This window comes from Rosa chinensis, chromosome 1 (genome assembly GCF_002994745.2).
Source record: "Rosa chinensis cultivar Old Blush chromosome 1, RchiOBHm-V2, whole genome shotgun sequence".
Taxonomy (NCBI): Eukaryota; Viridiplantae; Streptophyta; class Magnoliopsida; order Rosales; family Rosaceae; genus Rosa; species Rosa chinensis.
Window position 1 is genome coordinate 37,706,350 of NC_037088.1, and position 16,378 is coordinate 37,722,727.

General features: G+C 37.6%; 1 protein-coding gene and 1 long non-coding RNA gene across 15 annotated transcripts; one reads left to right on the forward strand and one right to left on the reverse strand.

Moving 5' to 3' along the window:
• The first annotated feature begins 2,187 nt into the window (after positions 1–2,187).
• LOC112197146 (cytochrome P450 71AU50) lies at positions 2,188–8,929 on the forward strand. 6 transcript variants are annotated; one of them, XR_005805495.1, is made up of 10 exons: positions 2,188–2,471; positions 2,555–2,600; positions 2,714–2,813; positions 2,921–3,994; positions 4,336–4,959; positions 5,253–5,328; positions 5,622–5,686; positions 5,816–6,528; positions 6,692–7,073; positions 8,580–8,929. XR_005805495.1 is itself a non-coding variant. In XM_024337748.2 (2 exons), the coding sequence occupies exons 1-2, from the start codon at positions 3,083–3,085 to the stop codon at positions 4,948–4,950; spliced, it is 1,527 nt and encodes a 508-aa protein (XP_024193516.1). In that variant the 5' UTR covers positions 2,921–3,082; the 3' UTR covers positions 4,951–5,163. The 6 variants fall into 6 exon arrangements, 1 of the variants encoding a protein (XP_024193516.1); XR_002935570.2 differs by lacking the exon at positions 8,580–8,929 and having other exon boundaries at positions 6,692–8,407; XR_005805504.1 differs by lacking the exons at positions 5,816–6,528; positions 8,580–8,929 and having other exon boundaries at positions 6,692–8,409.
• LOC112197175 lies at positions 2,972–16,311 on the reverse strand. Of its 9 annotated transcripts, none has more exons than XR_002935577.2 (13): positions 15,900–16,311; positions 15,419–15,558; positions 14,919–15,025; positions 14,725–14,825; positions 13,882–13,931; positions 12,905–13,013; positions 12,444–12,577; positions 12,050–12,108; positions 11,144–11,324; positions 10,375–10,500; positions 10,074–10,262; positions 9,680–9,742; positions 9,548–9,587 (listed from the first exon to the last, which is right to left on the reverse strand). It is a non-coding gene; the product is annotated as an uncharacterized LOC112197175 (long non-coding RNA). The 9 variants fall into 9 exon arrangements; XR_002935576.2 differs by having other exon boundaries at positions 10,074–10,265; XR_005805597.1 differs by having other exon boundaries at positions 10,074–10,500; positions 14,725–14,800.
• Positions 16,312–16,378: the final 67 nt, after the last annotated feature.

Below are 16,378 nucleotides of genomic sequence, written 5' to 3' on the forward strand. Positions count from 1 at the left end.
ATACTGTAATAAGCTAAACTTACAAAAAAGATGAAAAAAATTGAGTTCGTGCTTTCAAAAACCAATTGAACTTTTCAGGGTTTATGTTAATGGAGAAAGGGGACTAAGGACTGGGTTTCTAAGAAAGTTAACAAATAGTTTAGAAAAGTAAGAAATTTAGGTAAGGTGGTTTTGTTTTGTAATTGTATTCCAAGCTCAACTTCTTTAGTAACAGAGATCAATTAACATAGTTTTGACATAAAATTGAGTCTTTGGGTCTGTAGTTCTGTACTACAAGAACCCACTTTTGTCTGCTGCGTTAAGTATGTCGTCAATTTACATTTCTCTGTTAGAAGCAGAGATGGGATTCGAATCCCATTTGTCATCGGGCCTTTTGCACAATGCCAATCTCTATCTGTCTATTACCAGCTTGTGCTAGGCACCAGGGTTCTGATCCACCAGAATGACAATGTGTTTGACAAAGGTATATCAAAATTATTGCCAAAGGAATAATATGCATATGGAAGCCAAGGACTTCACCTCAGCCCAAGAGTGGGAGCCCTCTGTGGAGTTTTGGTCATTTGAAGAGAAGGATGATTGGATTGACACAGATTTTCCATCAACCAATTTCGAAAGCAACCTCAGAACTGAATATATGTTTTACTGGAGGCAGAGATGAGACTATGAGAGAGAAGCATTGCACGATTATTTGGGGCAAAATTGGAATTTCAATCAATAAATTAATACAAAAAAGTGAGTGGGAGTGCAGAATGTAAAAACGCGTGTGTTAATTTCAACCCCCCTAAACGACCATGCCAAACGATTTAAAAAAAAGGGTCCTTGACCCAAAACATTAAAATTGACCAAAATTATCTCACTTATTCTAGCGACAGATTTCTATTCCCACAGTCCTACTAACCCAATTATAAGTGAAATGACAACTTTGCCCTTAACATAATTAAGAAATCACAGCCACATCCACAGCCACTGCCACTCATCTCTCTCTCTCTCTCTCTCTCTCTCTCTCTCTCTCTCTCTCTCTCTCTCTCTCTCTCTCTCTCTCTCTCTCTCGGCTAGCGCATGGCCTTCAACGTCTGTGGTCTAGATGGTGGGCGGCGAGATGATGACGTCGACAGAGAGTTCGTGCAGCCGTGAAGGTGCAGCTGGCAATCGTCGTGCAGCCTAGAAGCCGTCGCCCGAACCCGAAATCGAAACCATTTTTGATTACTTTCTCGAGAATCTGATCGAAATCTCTCCCAGATTTAGATCCTAGCCAAAGACGGAGCTCCGATTCAGCAGTCACCATGACGGTGATCAGATCGCCGATCATGTCGTCGAAGTATCTTCCTTACTCCAACAAAGATATCCACAGCTTGAGATTGGAGCTTTTTTCGCAGTTAGCGTCGTACGCTGCAGAGCTTTTCTCAGGTGGCGAAGAGACTCGTCAGAGACTACATAGCGTGAGATCGGAGCTTTCTCTTGCTTCTCCATAGTTGGCTTTGCTCCGGGTTGGGCTTTGCTCAGGCAGTGTCGTTCAAGCTTTCTCTTTTTTTTTTTGGGTAAAATGGGGTAGAAGCCCAGAATGAAAGAAAAACAGAAAAAAAGAAAAAGAAAAAGGTTCTATTGGGGCAATAGAGGCCTGTTAAAGGTCTATTGAGGGGCAATAACGTTTTGGATTGATGTAATCTCCTCATTTTTTTTCTTTAATCAAAGTTTTATTTGTCTAAATTTAGGGAGATTAGTTCTTATTCTGGTGACTGAAAGTTCTATTGAGGGGCAATAGATGTTTTGAATTAATGTAATTTCCTCGTTTTTTTCTTTAATCAAAGTTTATTTGTCTAAATTGAGGGGGATTGGTTCACTACAACAAAATCGGGTATTAGTGACCAAATATTAGTGACCACTTCAATATTAGTCGCAAATACTATTGAGTTAATGACCAATATTATCAGTTGGTCACTAACACTTTTAGGACCAACTAAATTCATTTACCTGTCCATTGTTCAAACTTTAATGACCAAAATTTTTAATTCTAGTGACTATTCATGTTGGGTCACTGATAATTCTGAACTTGTTTCCGTTTAGTGACCAAAACTTTTCAGTTGGAGGGATTTTTTTCTCAAGTAGGCGGGTTCTTAAACACGTTTTTCAAAATTAAAAAATCAAAGTGTTTTCCAAGCGCGGCATGCTAAAGCACTATTTTTAGGTAAAGACCCAGAAAAATGAAAAGCTCTAGTTCACACTTCTCAGACATTCATAATGCGTGGTTTCCGTTTATCTTCATCGTCCTTCTCTCTCAATCCTCTATTCTGTTCGCGAGTCATGGTGGGTGGAGCCCTAAATTCGGACCACCTTGGACAGCCCACACGAGCCGGTGGCCGTGTCACTCGACCTCAATTTGCTGGACAGAGATCCCAGAGTTAGCCGCCATGTTATGGGCTTCGAGCCGAGCTATTCCGGTTTCGATATCCTGGATTATATGTTTGTTTTTGGTAAGTAAGCTTGGAGATTGGATTTGAGAATTGGGAATTTTTTGAGATTTTTTTTTTGGTGCTTCATTGATTTTTTGTTGCAGGACCATATAGAGGAAGCTGAGAAATCATTTGTTATGCGAAGCTGAGGTATGCACCAACACATGAGTCTGAAGCTTTATTTCTTTATTGATTTTGATTCATGTGTCTGTTTGACAGAAATATGAATACTCTTTTCTTTTGTTTTGGTATCGTAATACAAGCTTTGTAGTCTTTGAGAAAAGGGTATGGAAAGGGACCGGGTCGAGGTCCGGATGTGAAGCTGGCTTCAAATACAAGCGGGGGACGACGGCGAACACGAAGGTGAGTCTCCCACTTGAGACTTTGTATCATCATTTTCTACTTCTATTGTTTTTGTTTGTTTCTTTGTTCTTGGATATTATAAAGACACGTAGGACTTGGCTACACAGAAACAGTATCAGTCTTATCTCTTGTAACTGCTACGAGGACTTTCGTGGCTGCAAAAGAAAACCCTTTACCCTTTGTCCTCTATCCTCTATATTAGCATTGCGTCCTGGGCACATCTATTTGTGGCAGACAGACGAGGAGTGATCACCAAGAAAATAGAAGAAATGAATAAACTCAGTACTTGTCCTTGGGAAATGGCTTTGATTTGGGTAACGCTTGGATTGCTTGCACTTGTTTATGTCCTGCAACCCTGGACATGGAGAAGCAAGAAGAGGTTGCCTCCTGGTCCAAGAGGGTTTCCCATTTTTGGAAGCCTCAACTTGCTAGGGAAGTTACCTCACAAAGATCTGCATCAACTGGCCCGAAAGTACGGTGACATCATGTACATGCGGTTAGGCCTTGTGCCAGCCATTATCGTCTCTTCCCCTCAAGCAGCCGAGCTGTTCCTTAAAACCCACGACCTTGTGTTTGCGAGCAGGCCGCCTCACGAAGGTGCAAAGCATATTTCTTATGGCCAAAGGAACTTGACTTTTGCTGAGTATGGCTCTTACTGGCGTGACATGCGCAAGATGTGCACTCTTGAGTTACTTAGCACCCACAAAATCAACTCCTTTAAGTCAATGAGAAAAGAAGAGGTCGCCCTCATGGTGGATTCTATTCGAGAGTCTGCAGCCAAGGAACAACTTGTTTCGGTTGATCTGAGCTCCAAGGTGTCGTCTCTTAGCGCAGACATGACTTGCAGGATGGTGTTTGGGAAGAAATACATGGATGAGGAATTTAGTGAGAGGGGTTTTAAATCCGTGATTCATGAAGGCATGCAATTAGGAGCTGCCCCTAACTTGGGAGATTACATTCCTTGCATTGCTCCACTCGATCTCCAAGGATTGACTAAACGAATGAAGGCTGTTCACAGGGTCTTTGATGACTTTTTGGAGAAGATTGTGGAGGAGCATCTTCAATCTAGGGATCATGGAGAAAGAAGAACCAAGGACTTTGTTGATGTCATGCTGGGCTTCATGGGGTCTGAAGAATCTGCGTACCAAATCGGACGCTCAAACATCAAAGCCATCATATTGGTAAGTATATATATATATACACAATTAAGCACGTTCACATATCTGTCTTGGTATTCTTGTCTGAGATTCATTTTATTCTCTATTTAGGTTCCTTCTATTTTTTGTTTTTTTGCTGATACACTGTGTTCATATCCAGAATGAGATTGCTTTAAGCTCTAATTTAGTATATTATATTTCTAATATAAATCCCAATGGGTGACAAACTGACAATAGTTTCTTGATCTGAATGATTCTGACTTAATGCTTTACTCTATATTCACAAAGTGTCATTAGTGAAAGGAGAAACATATTAGAGGATCTCTATTCCACATTCTGTCTAACAACGGTGAATTTCTTTGCAGGACATTCTCGCCGCCTCAATGGACACATCGGCAACAACAATTGAGTGGGCACTCTCCGAACTCATCAGGCATCCAGAGGTAATGAAGAAAGTGCAAATAGAGTTAGCAAATGTAGTCGGAATGGAGAGGATGGTGGAGGAGTCAGACTTGGAGAAGTTGGAGTACTTGTACATGGTAGTGAAGGAAACCTTGAGGCTGCATCCCGTAGCACCATTATTGCTTCCCCATCAATCAACTGAAGATTGCACTGTTAATGGCTTCCACATACCCAAAAAGTCGCGCATTATGATAAATGTATGGTCAATTGGGAGAGACCCAAATGTTTGGACTGAAGCAGAGAAGTTCATACCTGAGAGGTTTGTTGGTAGTAGTATAGATCTTCGGGGAAACCACTTTGAGCTTCTTCCTTTTGGCTCTGGACGAAGGCGCTGCCCTGGAATTCAACTAGGCCTAACGGTTGTCCAGTTAGTGCTGGCGCAACTCGTGCATTGTTTTAACTGGGAACTTCCAGAAAACATGTCACCGAATGATTTGGATATGACGGAAGAATTTGGAATAACGGTTCCTAGGGCCAAGCATCTACTGGCAATTCCATCATATCGCCTTCACAAATGATCACGATGTGTATGTAATGGCTAGTTCCCACTTGTGGCGGGATTATCTTAATGTTCTATTTTTCTATTCTATGTGTAGTAGCATCTTGTGTTTGCTTTCTTTTGGATACGGGAAAGCAGTAATGAAGTAATATGGTGTAATTCAGTTAAATTTAGGAACGCTGTTTTCTTCTTTGTTGAATGGTGTTAATGGAGTATGTTTAGAGGTTTGCTGAGTTTTTGTTTGCACTGTAAATTGGTTTAATTAGATAGATTTTTGAAACTATTATCCAGAATAAAGGTCTCTATCTTTTTGGCATGTAGTGAGGCAAAATCTGCAAGTGCATTTTGAAGTGAGAAGGCTGCCTGGTGGTTTGGGACACACCATTTGCCTGCAGAGGTGAGTCTCCTACCACAGATTTGTTATGAACTTTTTGTTCTTCCATGAATTTTGTTAGTTTTGGTAGTTTTCATTTTCTTATTTTCAGATGTTTTAAATTTATTTCTCTGGTTCAGGAAAACCAAAAGGTTAAGTTGAGAGTTCAATAGAAATGTAACTGCATGCTAGAACAATTGAAAAGTTTATATCATGAATTCATGATTAACTTTAGGGTTTACACTTAACAGTAGTCCTCGACTGCTGGAACAATTTGACAATAGGTACTGATGTGTGATATCCCTGTCTAAACCCAGGTTGGAGGAATTGTCAAGGTTTCGCATTTAGAATCACCGAGATAGACACTTTAGTGATGCAGCAGGTAATTAGTTGAAACCAACCATCATCAAAACCCGTCTTAGTACGCCAACTCAAAACTTGGTTCATTTAGAACAGAATGGAATTTAGTGCAGGGTTGATATCATAATTAACTTTAGTTTATACACCTCAGATTAAGAACAGCACCTCAATTTCTAGGGACCGTCTGCAGAGAACATCTAATTGATGGTGGTGATCAAGTGAAAGAACATCGTCTTAACATCACCAGTAGTTAACTAGCACACTATAGGTCTTTCCATCCAATGCTGTTCTTCATTCTTACGTACAGCGCCAAGAGACCAAGAGTATTCATGTTTTGGTGATCAAAAGAATCATAGAGAATCTATGTTCTGGATCTTATTCAGCTCCGGTATTTATCAGCTCACTTGTTCTTCTAATCTAACAAAGTATCTTTGGACTGTGAAAAGAAAGTACAAGGATGTTGTGCTTTCCAAACCTCACCAAGATACCTGAAGGGAAATGAGGCTGTGGAGAACCACCAATTAGACATTTTACAGAAGCTCCAAAACTTAAAGAGTGCTTGCCCTTGAATTTAGTACTTTCGAGTAGGAGACAATGCTTTTCTCAGAAAGAGGCTTTCCTTGTCTTCCCCTTGATAAATTGATCTAAAATGAGTTGAGGGTGGAGGAGGGGACCATACCTACTGCACATTGAAGTTTTATCATTGCGAAAAATTGAGGGAAGTTCCAGATGGGCCTGAAATATATTGCTGCCCTCAAGGAACCAAGAACTCTGCAGTAGACTTGTTGAAGGAGGAGAGGATTTTGAAAGGATCTAAGATGTGCCTTCTGTTGTATTCACAAATATTCAAGCCAAAAAACAAAGGTGTGTAGAAGTAGACGTAGATGTAGATGGTATAAATTGACTGTTTATATACCATGTCTACTTGTGATATAATTAATATATTAAGAATTTATGTATTTACCTTTTCTGATTTCTCCTACTTATAATTAATGTACACTAATTTCTGGTGTATTTTGATTATCAGCTTGCTGTTCTGGTATTCGAAAGGCTGCAGCGAAGGAACAACAAGTTTTGTTTGATCTCAGCTCCAAGATGTTGTCTCTCAGCGCAGACATGAGTCACAGAATGGTTTTTGGGAAGAAGTATATGGATGAGGAGTTTAACGAGAGGGGTTTCAATAGTCTGTGATTCAGTGCTTGCAATTGAATAGCAAATGTAGTGGGAATGGAGAGTATGGTGGAGGAACCAGACTTGGAGAAGTTGGAGCTACCCAAAAATGTATGGGAAAATTGGGAGAGACCCTAATGCTTGAATTGGACATGACGGAGGAGTTTGGAATCTCGGTTCCAAGGGCCAAGCATCTAGTAGCTATTCCATCATATCACCTTCACTAACGATTATAATGCGTATGTACTGCTTACTTTCCTACTAGTGGATCATCTTGATTTTCTGCTTTTCTATTATACATTATCACTCTTGTTTTTCCTTTCTTTTGTAGCTTTTATATTATACATTATCACTCTTGTTTTTCCTTTCTTTTGTAAAGAAGAAGCTAATTAATATATTGGTTTAAATAAGTTTGGGAGGGAACGTGGGATGTTTATTTCCATTGCTGAATGGTGTTGTGCGTATGTTCAGAGTTCCATGAGTTTAAATAACTGCTCCCTCTAGAAATTGGTGTAACTGGGTAGATTTTTTAAACTAGGATCCAGAGTAAAAGAGTGAATATATTTTGCCTGTAGTTGAGTAAATTTGGAGTGGCTAACAAAGGTGTGTGCATGTGTATTTATATAATATCTATAAATAACCTCGCTCGAGAGCCTCTCTCTCTAAAAACTAGAGAGAGAAACCAGATCTCAAATTCCAACCCGCCTCCTCCCCCACTCTCTCACCCAAATCTTGATCCTTCCGGATTGATCCGGAAGATTGATGGTAGAAGAGTTGGGGGAGGCCATACCAACTCTGACTTGTATCCAATTTCTCTCCATCCCTACTGATCTTCTCTTTCATCAAGCTGTTCCAGCTTCTTTCTCACCCTTGTGGTGATTTTGTTACCCTCTGTTGTGTAGTTCTGGCTATGTCCAGCATGGGAGGACTCTGTTCCTCGTTTTCTTTCTTCTTTTCCTCTCACTGTCAAGCAATTCCATACGTTTCCAGGTCAAAATTTAATCAATCCCACAACACAGCTCCTATCTCTACCCAGAACCACCAAGACGCATGGATTTTTCACCCCCCCCCCCCCCATTCTCCATTGTTACTGTTACTGTTCTTGTTCTGGTTCTATGTCCTGGATCTCTGATCCTTGTCGGTAGCCATGGTTACTACTTGGTCTCGTTGGTGGAGAAAAGGATGCTTTTGTGAGGGATCTCATTCCTTTGGTTGTTGGTTCTCCTTTGATCTGTATTTTGGAATTGGTTTGGCATTGATTTATCACGACGGAATTTCTGGGTGTTCTGTGTCCCGCGGCACCTCGGCTACTGTGTGTGGCTCGTGGCGCAAACTGGGAAGCAGCAACTAGGGTTTCGGTAGTGGGTTGGGCTTCTCATTGGGCCTATGTTTTAGCTTTTATTGTTTTAAGGATTAATGTTCTAATACTGGCTCTATTGGAGCCTAGGAGAAAATTAATTTTCCTTTTTAGTTTTTGTCTATATGGGTCTGTCCATCAGACTGGTTAGATGTTTTCTTTTTCATGCCCATTGGGCTAGCTTGGGGCAGCTTAATTGATCCCATTTTCCAAATATATATATATATATATATATATATATATAATATCTATATATATTTATACAATTGGTCCATCTCAGGATCTCCCATTTATAAAGAGATTATTTATGTCACTCAACAAAAACAAAATTAGAAATAATTCTAGCTAGTATTATAAACTCAGATTGCCATACTTTATTTTCCTGCAGTTCTGCAACATGTCAATGCCATTACAGATGAAGCATAGGGTCACTCTGATATTATGTTTGATGGCAGACTTGGCAGTCCTTGCTCTAAAGAAGAAGAAGAAGCAAGAGCAACATACATAATTAGTGTTGTTGCTCTTCCTTTCCCATAGCTCAAGTGGATATGATTTGTTTTTCATTTTCCTGACTTGTTTGCTCTCTCTCTCTCTCTCTCTCTCTTTTTCTTTTTCTTTTTTTGGTTGTTAGGTTTCTTAGCAAACTCTATGGAACAATGCAATAGAGTTGAATCAGTTGATAGAAAGGAGATTGTAAGTTTTTTGGGACATAAATTATGATTCTAACTTCTTTCGCTATTTTAAGTCCGCTGCCAATTTCTTTTACCGTATGTTCTCCCAATTGAGGTGACTAAATCTTGCTCTTGGTTAATATTAAATACTGATCGACTCACTAAATTGTAAAGATTGGTTAGTTGGACATTAGCTAATCTAGCTTGGGCAGTCGAATCATCACTACTAGAATTATAGGTATAGGACACCATCAAGTTTCTGTGCTCATTGTTGACAAAGGCCACTGATATCTTCAATAGCCACTATGCAGCCACCAATCACATGTCAGTCCCCTTTGGAGCAGTTTCCATTGTTGCATAGACCACCATTTCAACATCGGTGGTTCTTTCTCATCATATTTTGCTTTAACATTTGAATAAAGTAAACCTGCCGAAAACTGCTGTGTCAGCTTTCGCAGTGGCAGTTCACACCATTTCCTATTCTCTTCGGTGTATTTGATTGGTGTCTAACATTATATTATATTAGTTTTTTTTCATCATGCAGTCACAATTAAAACGGTGTCAATGTTCATTTATTAAAAAAAAAAAAATTAATAGGCTCCAATCTGTATTTCCTATACCCATACCAGTTCCAATTACAACTAATGCCCGTCATGGCATGAAATTCATCTAATTTTATTTTTTGGCTTTCCTTCTTCTGGCCTTCACATGCTGTTTCAACTTTCCTGTCAATTACAAAGCAACAATGTGTAAGCCACATACAGTCACACTCATAAAGATAATGAAAATATGGACAAACTATTGATTTCACAAATACCTTTGAGCATAGTCTGTGGGCTGTTTGACCTGTCAACTCCTGCCTAGTTTTACCAACATAAACCTGATGGCAAACACCAGAGCATTAGAACTAATGTAAATAAACGCACACGAAAATATTAATGTATGTAAATAAACACTTATAAACTCCTATTTCTTTTGTAAGCAGAAATTAGAACAAATGTAGGATTTAACAGACATTATACTTTGTGATAGTAACTATAATGGCAGAAATTAATAACAATCCATGATCAACTTTTATAGCCTCCTAAACTGTCCATATGTATTAACATCAACCTAAGAAAAAGCTGACTCCCTAATTGCTACTAATATTAGATCTATGCAGAGTTACTGACAAAACCAGTAAAATGTAGAGTTTTTAACTTTTAACATACCTTCCTTCCACCAGGGACTGTATACCAATGACGACCAAGCACAGACCACAGAAGCTGGAACATCTGAAATATGATTCTTTTTTCTTCCAATGCTATGGTAGGATGATTGAGAAGTTAAAACTCCACTTCCATGCAATGGGACTTTAGGAATACTACAGGATGTTTGATATTGTGTTGACCGACGCACATCTGCTACAAATTTGGCAAACTTTGAAATAAACATATAATTTATGGTGTTCACTGACTCTTATCTTGCTCAAGTACAGACCACATACAGAGAGAAGCAAAAAAAGAAGCTTACAATCTGAACAATCAGTCAACTGCAACTAAATGAGATTGGGACTAAAAGTATCCCCAAAATTGGACCTGTCTACCAAAAGACTCATAACTTCTTGCATTGCAGATTGCATAGTGACCTGAACAATAGCTGCACCAAGAACAAAGCAACCAAAATCAGAAGGCAAAACCATATATGGCGAGACACAAATTGTAACTAACTCTGCCAATGATTAATCAACCGTTAAACCTGCTTGCTTATGCGCATAAATTTTACAATGATTGAAGAGTAGTTATCAACCCTAAGATTTAACCCAATTCCTTTAAACCATTTATTTACCATACATAGTTTCTTGTCATACTGCTAGCCTTTAAAAGGCATTGTAACAGAATGAAACCAAAAGTTTTTACCTTGTGCATTACCGCAACCCCAAATTATCAAAGTCAGTCTCCTTCATCAAAACACCCATTAAATTACATCCGCAAATCTCAACAAATGCTAGATTGTTGATCTTATTGGTTACTGCTGGCTTTTTCTTCAAATTTGTAAATAAAACAAAACGAGAAAAATTCACTTCCTCCTCTAAATTATGTTCTTCACATCATAAACAGAGACTGATCAACACCAACTAATAACAATCCCTCATTATTATTATTTTTCTCACAATTTCATCAAAAAAGATGAAAAATCAACTTTTTTTTTTTTTTCACAAAAAATCACAAAATCTCATCTCCACTCAAAACATCAATAAGCAAAAATCCAAAATATTAAGAGAAAAAGACAAAGAAATTACCTTGATAGTATCTTCGGGAGAAGAGAACTCTTCTATATCATCTTCCATACTCCAAAACGGCGACGGATTGGTGATGTAGATTAGCGCATAGTTGAGAAGCTGGTCCAGTGAGAGCCAAATCGAGTTGGTGATGACGTGGCAAATGACCGTGGTGGTCACGGCAACGCGATGGTGGAGATTGCTGTGGTGATGAGAACGGAGGGAAGAACGATTTGGAATGAGAGAGAGGGGCGGGTGGGTTGGGGACTTGAGTGATTTTAGATCCCTAAATATTTTTATTTTTTGGGTTGTTCGGCGAATGAAAACATCTTCTATATTTCTTCTATGAGCAATATTTGCTTTTTTATTTAATTTTTATTAAAAGTGTGTACTGGTCTGTCAAAGTATGGCACGTAACTTGTACCAAAGAAAAAAGTATGGTCGTCGAGCCATCAAATACATTTAAACTAGATAGTACTCCCGCGAGATGCTGCGGGTTTTTCTTTTCTCAAATTTGTAATAATGATCACAATCGTAAGCTAAAATCAATAACTGAAAAATTTGTCATTTGACACATTACAAAAGAATGTAACTCTTTGCAAGTAAGTATCGACTTATATTAAAAAAGAATGCTTGCATATTTACTAACAGAAGAATTCATGTAAAGCTATAGAGCACAAAGGAGGTACATTAATTCTCTGCCACCCCTGAAAGTTTAAGCTTGAAAACACAATAACATGCTTCTTTCCGCTGGGCACTGGCAGTAACATAATCAACTGAGTTCTTAGCAAATTCAATCATCATCCCCTGCTTAGAATTATCATTTTAATGATAGAATTAATGTGATCCCCTCAAAACATTCAAAAGTTGAGCACTACTTCAGGAAAGCAAAACAGTTTTAATGTACAGTAAAACGCTCCAATGTACCTTAACAACAGGAGATCTTTGTTGGATTATAGTCATTGCATCAGAAGATGAGCTATAAGCTGCAAACACCAAAGTTCACTTAATAAAAGAATAAATAATATCTAGTTTTGATTTGACTCTAACCTAATCCTATTGGACAATTGTTTTATTAGAAAACATATATATGTAGTACTAATTCCATGTTGCTGCTTTTCTAGAGGAGATCTATTTATGCAGAAGCAATGAGAATATGGAAATGATATTCCTATGGTGTTGTCAAATCAGATTTACATTGGAGAAAAAGTTTATTTCTATTTATTTATTTTTCTAGTTAAAACTGAAAGTGAGTATCTATTGTTACTTTGATTCATAAACTGGCCGAAGTTCAAAAGGGTTGAGAACATAAAGGTTATACCAGTTCCAAGATAATATTTACATCTCTGATGCTCCTGCAGTGTTTTGCTTATTATTTCAACCATCATCAGTGCTGAGATCAGTCCAACTGCTCCTGCGGAGAAGGATGCTACTATGGGATCAACTTCACTACAACTTGACAGGAAAGCAAGTCAGTCACTAAAACTGGAAAAGACATTATTATTGACATCATTAGCTTAATATTTGTTATATTGCTTCACTTTTTACTTATACTTTTGAAATTGTTCTTTTCATAATCAGTACCGAACTTCAAAAGGCAATATAAGAACCATTGGTACAAAAGATTATCAGTTGCCAAATGAAGCATTATAGAAAAATCGGCGTTCTCTAATTACATATCATTGTATATAATCTTAAAGTTTTAAGCATCGAGTTAAATACTAATAACAGACTGCAGGCATCATCAAAATAGAAACAGAATAGTTCAGAGAGGAAACTCACCAAGGGAGACATCAATGGAATGAATGGTGTAAAGTTCGGAAGTTCATTTCCTTGCTCCTCAGTTAACATCCTGAGCTCTGCGCTTTTAATCCTCTGTTGTATCCTCAGCCTACATACATACAGATATTGAAGTTTAAGTAAAAAACAAAAAACAGGCCCTCTATAGTTTAGAATCTACACATTCATATTAGAAGCACCAAACTATAAGCCACAATTTTATCTCTCAAAATCATTGCTAAAGTGAATTTACACCAAGAAAATCAATTCATAAACTAACCATTAAAAGAACAAAGATGATGAGAGAGCTCTCTATGCATTGAATTATGCTGGTGTAAGATACAAACAGAACCATCACAATCACTGTATCCACACCATTCTGATCTTGAGGGAGGCTTTACTACTCTATCAAACCAAATTGAAACAAAATGTAATAGATTTCTATCTTAATGTTTTGTATATTAACTTCATATAAATATTAGAACACCAGTAGGATCTTATCAATTCATGATGAGATTGCAGCAAGATATAAGCTTTTGGCACATATTCAAATTGCAGCACCGCTTTCGGTGTAATTTTGGTTAAGCAAAGGATCTAAAACCCATGTGAACCTCAAGTTATAACAAAGGAAGGGTTGCGAGGGCAGTATTATGTTTCGGGGATGGCTCAATATATCTTGGTATTGCCTTTTCTCTATGCTTTGTCCTCAATAAGGTACGTAATTGGCATTGTAAACTAACAATTCTGTCAACTAAGATGCATTGGCAATTTGACCCTTAGTACTGAATAAAACTCTAGGCTCTGTCCTCGGTGAGATCATTGGCACACAAATATACCAATGTCACTAACAAATCTTAGAATCAGATGCAGTGGCATTCAGCGATAAATGAAATTTCTAGTGAAAAAGGGAAACAACAGGAAAAAGATAGTGTCGGTCCAAAAAAAAAAAAACTTATATTTTAGGAATCACCAGAACTTACTGAATTTTGAAGTAGTTGACATATTGATCAAGTCCAACAATAGGTCCAACCTATAAAGCAATGAATAGAAAAAGTTGAGACCAAGCAAAAAAAAAAAAAATTACGTTCAAGGCTCCAAGGGAATGCAGATGAGTAACTTCTAGTCGTAAGTTTGTCAGTACCAACAACATAATAGCAGTTGGTTCACTTCTTCTGCGATGACCATTTGTTTCCTTTCATTTATTCCTCTCTTGGTCGTATACATGTACATCAAGTCATGGAAATCATTCTCATATGTTGTACTATGTTGTACATGCATGAATAATACAATGGACGAACCAAAGAATAAAAATTGAATTCACTGGAATCTTTTGAATTTATATATGCAGAACCAAACTCAATCCTGCAGATAATTTATATAAAGAACCTAAAGTATAAATAAGTACACAGAAGAGAGAGAGAGAGAGAGAGAGAGACTGAAACATGTGATAAAAATTAAACAATAAACAAACCCTGGTTTCAGTGTTCATAGCCAAACTGAAAACAGCTTTAAAAAGATCAGCATGCTAGCAACTTCTGTCCAGAAAGTACGAACTAAAAGCAAGTGAAGCAGAGGCACAATGAGATTTCATTCACATCCATTACCTGTATAGTGTTTGGCATAACTTTACTATAGTAAAATGCAACACCTCGATCTCTAGCAGAGTTTATTAAGTTCTTTTACCTAGATCTCTAAAGATGATTATTGAAAAATAATCAATCAATTTTAATTGTAGCATAAACTTTTAAATAAGAAAGTATATATGAACAAGCTATTTTCATTGTTTTTTTTACCAAAGGAGGTTGTCAAATAATGATATGTACCTCCAACTGGAGTCTCTTGCCAGTCAACATTATCTTGTCTTTGATGTTCAAAGTTTTGACTTTTGCTCTTTCCTTGCTTCATCCAAATCACCATTGATAAGCTACAATTAGATGATTGTCAAAATGATCAACATACAATATATAATAAAGAAAGTCAACAAAGAAATATCAAGAGATTCTTGTTGGATAAGTACCGAGATTGAATTCTAATAAGTGTAATCTAATGCTATGCTTCCTCCCGTTACAGAAATGGTCACTGCTGCTGCAAACTCTGAAGGTTTAAATTCCAAGAAGTCAATTCCTGCATTGAATTCCAACCCACCACAAACATCAGCGTTACTTTCATAATTGGTACAACAATTATTTCTTTATCTCACCACTAATTTTATATTATTATAGCAATATATGGAAACTGGGTGCTACAGAATTTCTAACAATTGAGAAAGACGGAATATTGGGTACCATTGGTTTTGCTCAAACTGATTAAACTGCTCTAAAGATTGAAGCTTTAAGTGGGATTTCGTCCTCATTGAGTTTAAGGAGGAAGCAATCTATGAATGAGAATGGAGTAAATACTTGCCTCAAATACATAATTTGACTCGGCCACTCGTTGAAAGCTCAAATCTTTAGGACTCAAAATAACTAAATCAGAAACTTAAAGAAAAATCGAATTAAAATGAGACCAATGCCTAACCTGTAAATCAAGGGAGATTGGGACATTAATCTCCTCCATTTTGGCTGCATGGGACAAACATGCCACAGCCAACAATTGCATTGTCAAAGCTTTGTCTTCTTTCCTTCTTTCACGTTTGCTCTTCACTTCATGAAAAGTATCTACACAATTGCAAAATACTAATTCAATGACAACCTTGAAGAGGAATTAAATCCAAAAGTAGTGGAAGAAAATTCCATCCATTAGATAAAAAAAAAATGAACTGAACATGCCATTAGAAACAGCAGATACAGCAATCAATGACTATCACTAAAGCTGGCTTTTTTTAAATACTCATGTCTTTAACGAAAACTTCATGTATGATAACTTTAAGTACTTTCTTCTATTTCTAATATAAAGCATCCCTCCGGTCCAATATTTTCTACCCAGAACAAAAGTTCAGAGTCATCAGATTTTTCAGAAAAGCCCAAGAAGGTAAAAGCTCTAAAGGATCCAAATTTACCTGGAAGTTTGCTTTTGCTGAAAATAAAACCCCTTCTTCTTTTGCTGAAGCCTCCAGATCGCCATAAGAGATGCAGTAAACAAAACCCCAATCTCCGGGGATGTTTTTCATCAGCAATAACAATTGGGCTATTCTGGGCACAGCGAAAACAAACTCTCCTTTTCTCTCCATTCTTCTCTCTCTGCGTCGAGCAAAAAAACCCAAAAAGGAGAGGATTCAAGAACGACTGAATCGCAGAGCCATAGTTAAGAAAAAAAAGTGAGGCCAAAACCCGGAGAAGAGAAGAGAGCAAAAAAGTCGGTCTAGGAGGCTTCTGGAGGAAGAGAGAAGAAGGAAAAAAAAGAGGTCAGTGGCAGAGGCGTAAAAAAAATCCAAATGAGGGTAGAGTCGTCTTTTTACCTACGAACGAACAGTTAACTCATCTTTTATATCTCTACAACTATAAATTGAGGCCCTCTTTTGGTGTCAAAGGGCTTCAC

Excerpts from the sequence above, each read along its gene's own strand:
- LOC112197146 (XM_024337748.2), top strand. The coding sequence starts at position 3,083 with ATGAATAAACTCAGTACTTGTCCTTGGGAAATGGCTTTGATTTGGGTA. Across the intron at positions 3,995-4,335 it reads ACATCAAAGCCATCATATTG|GACATTCTCGCCGCCTCAAT; the intron begins GTAAGTATATAT and ends ATTTCTTTGCAG.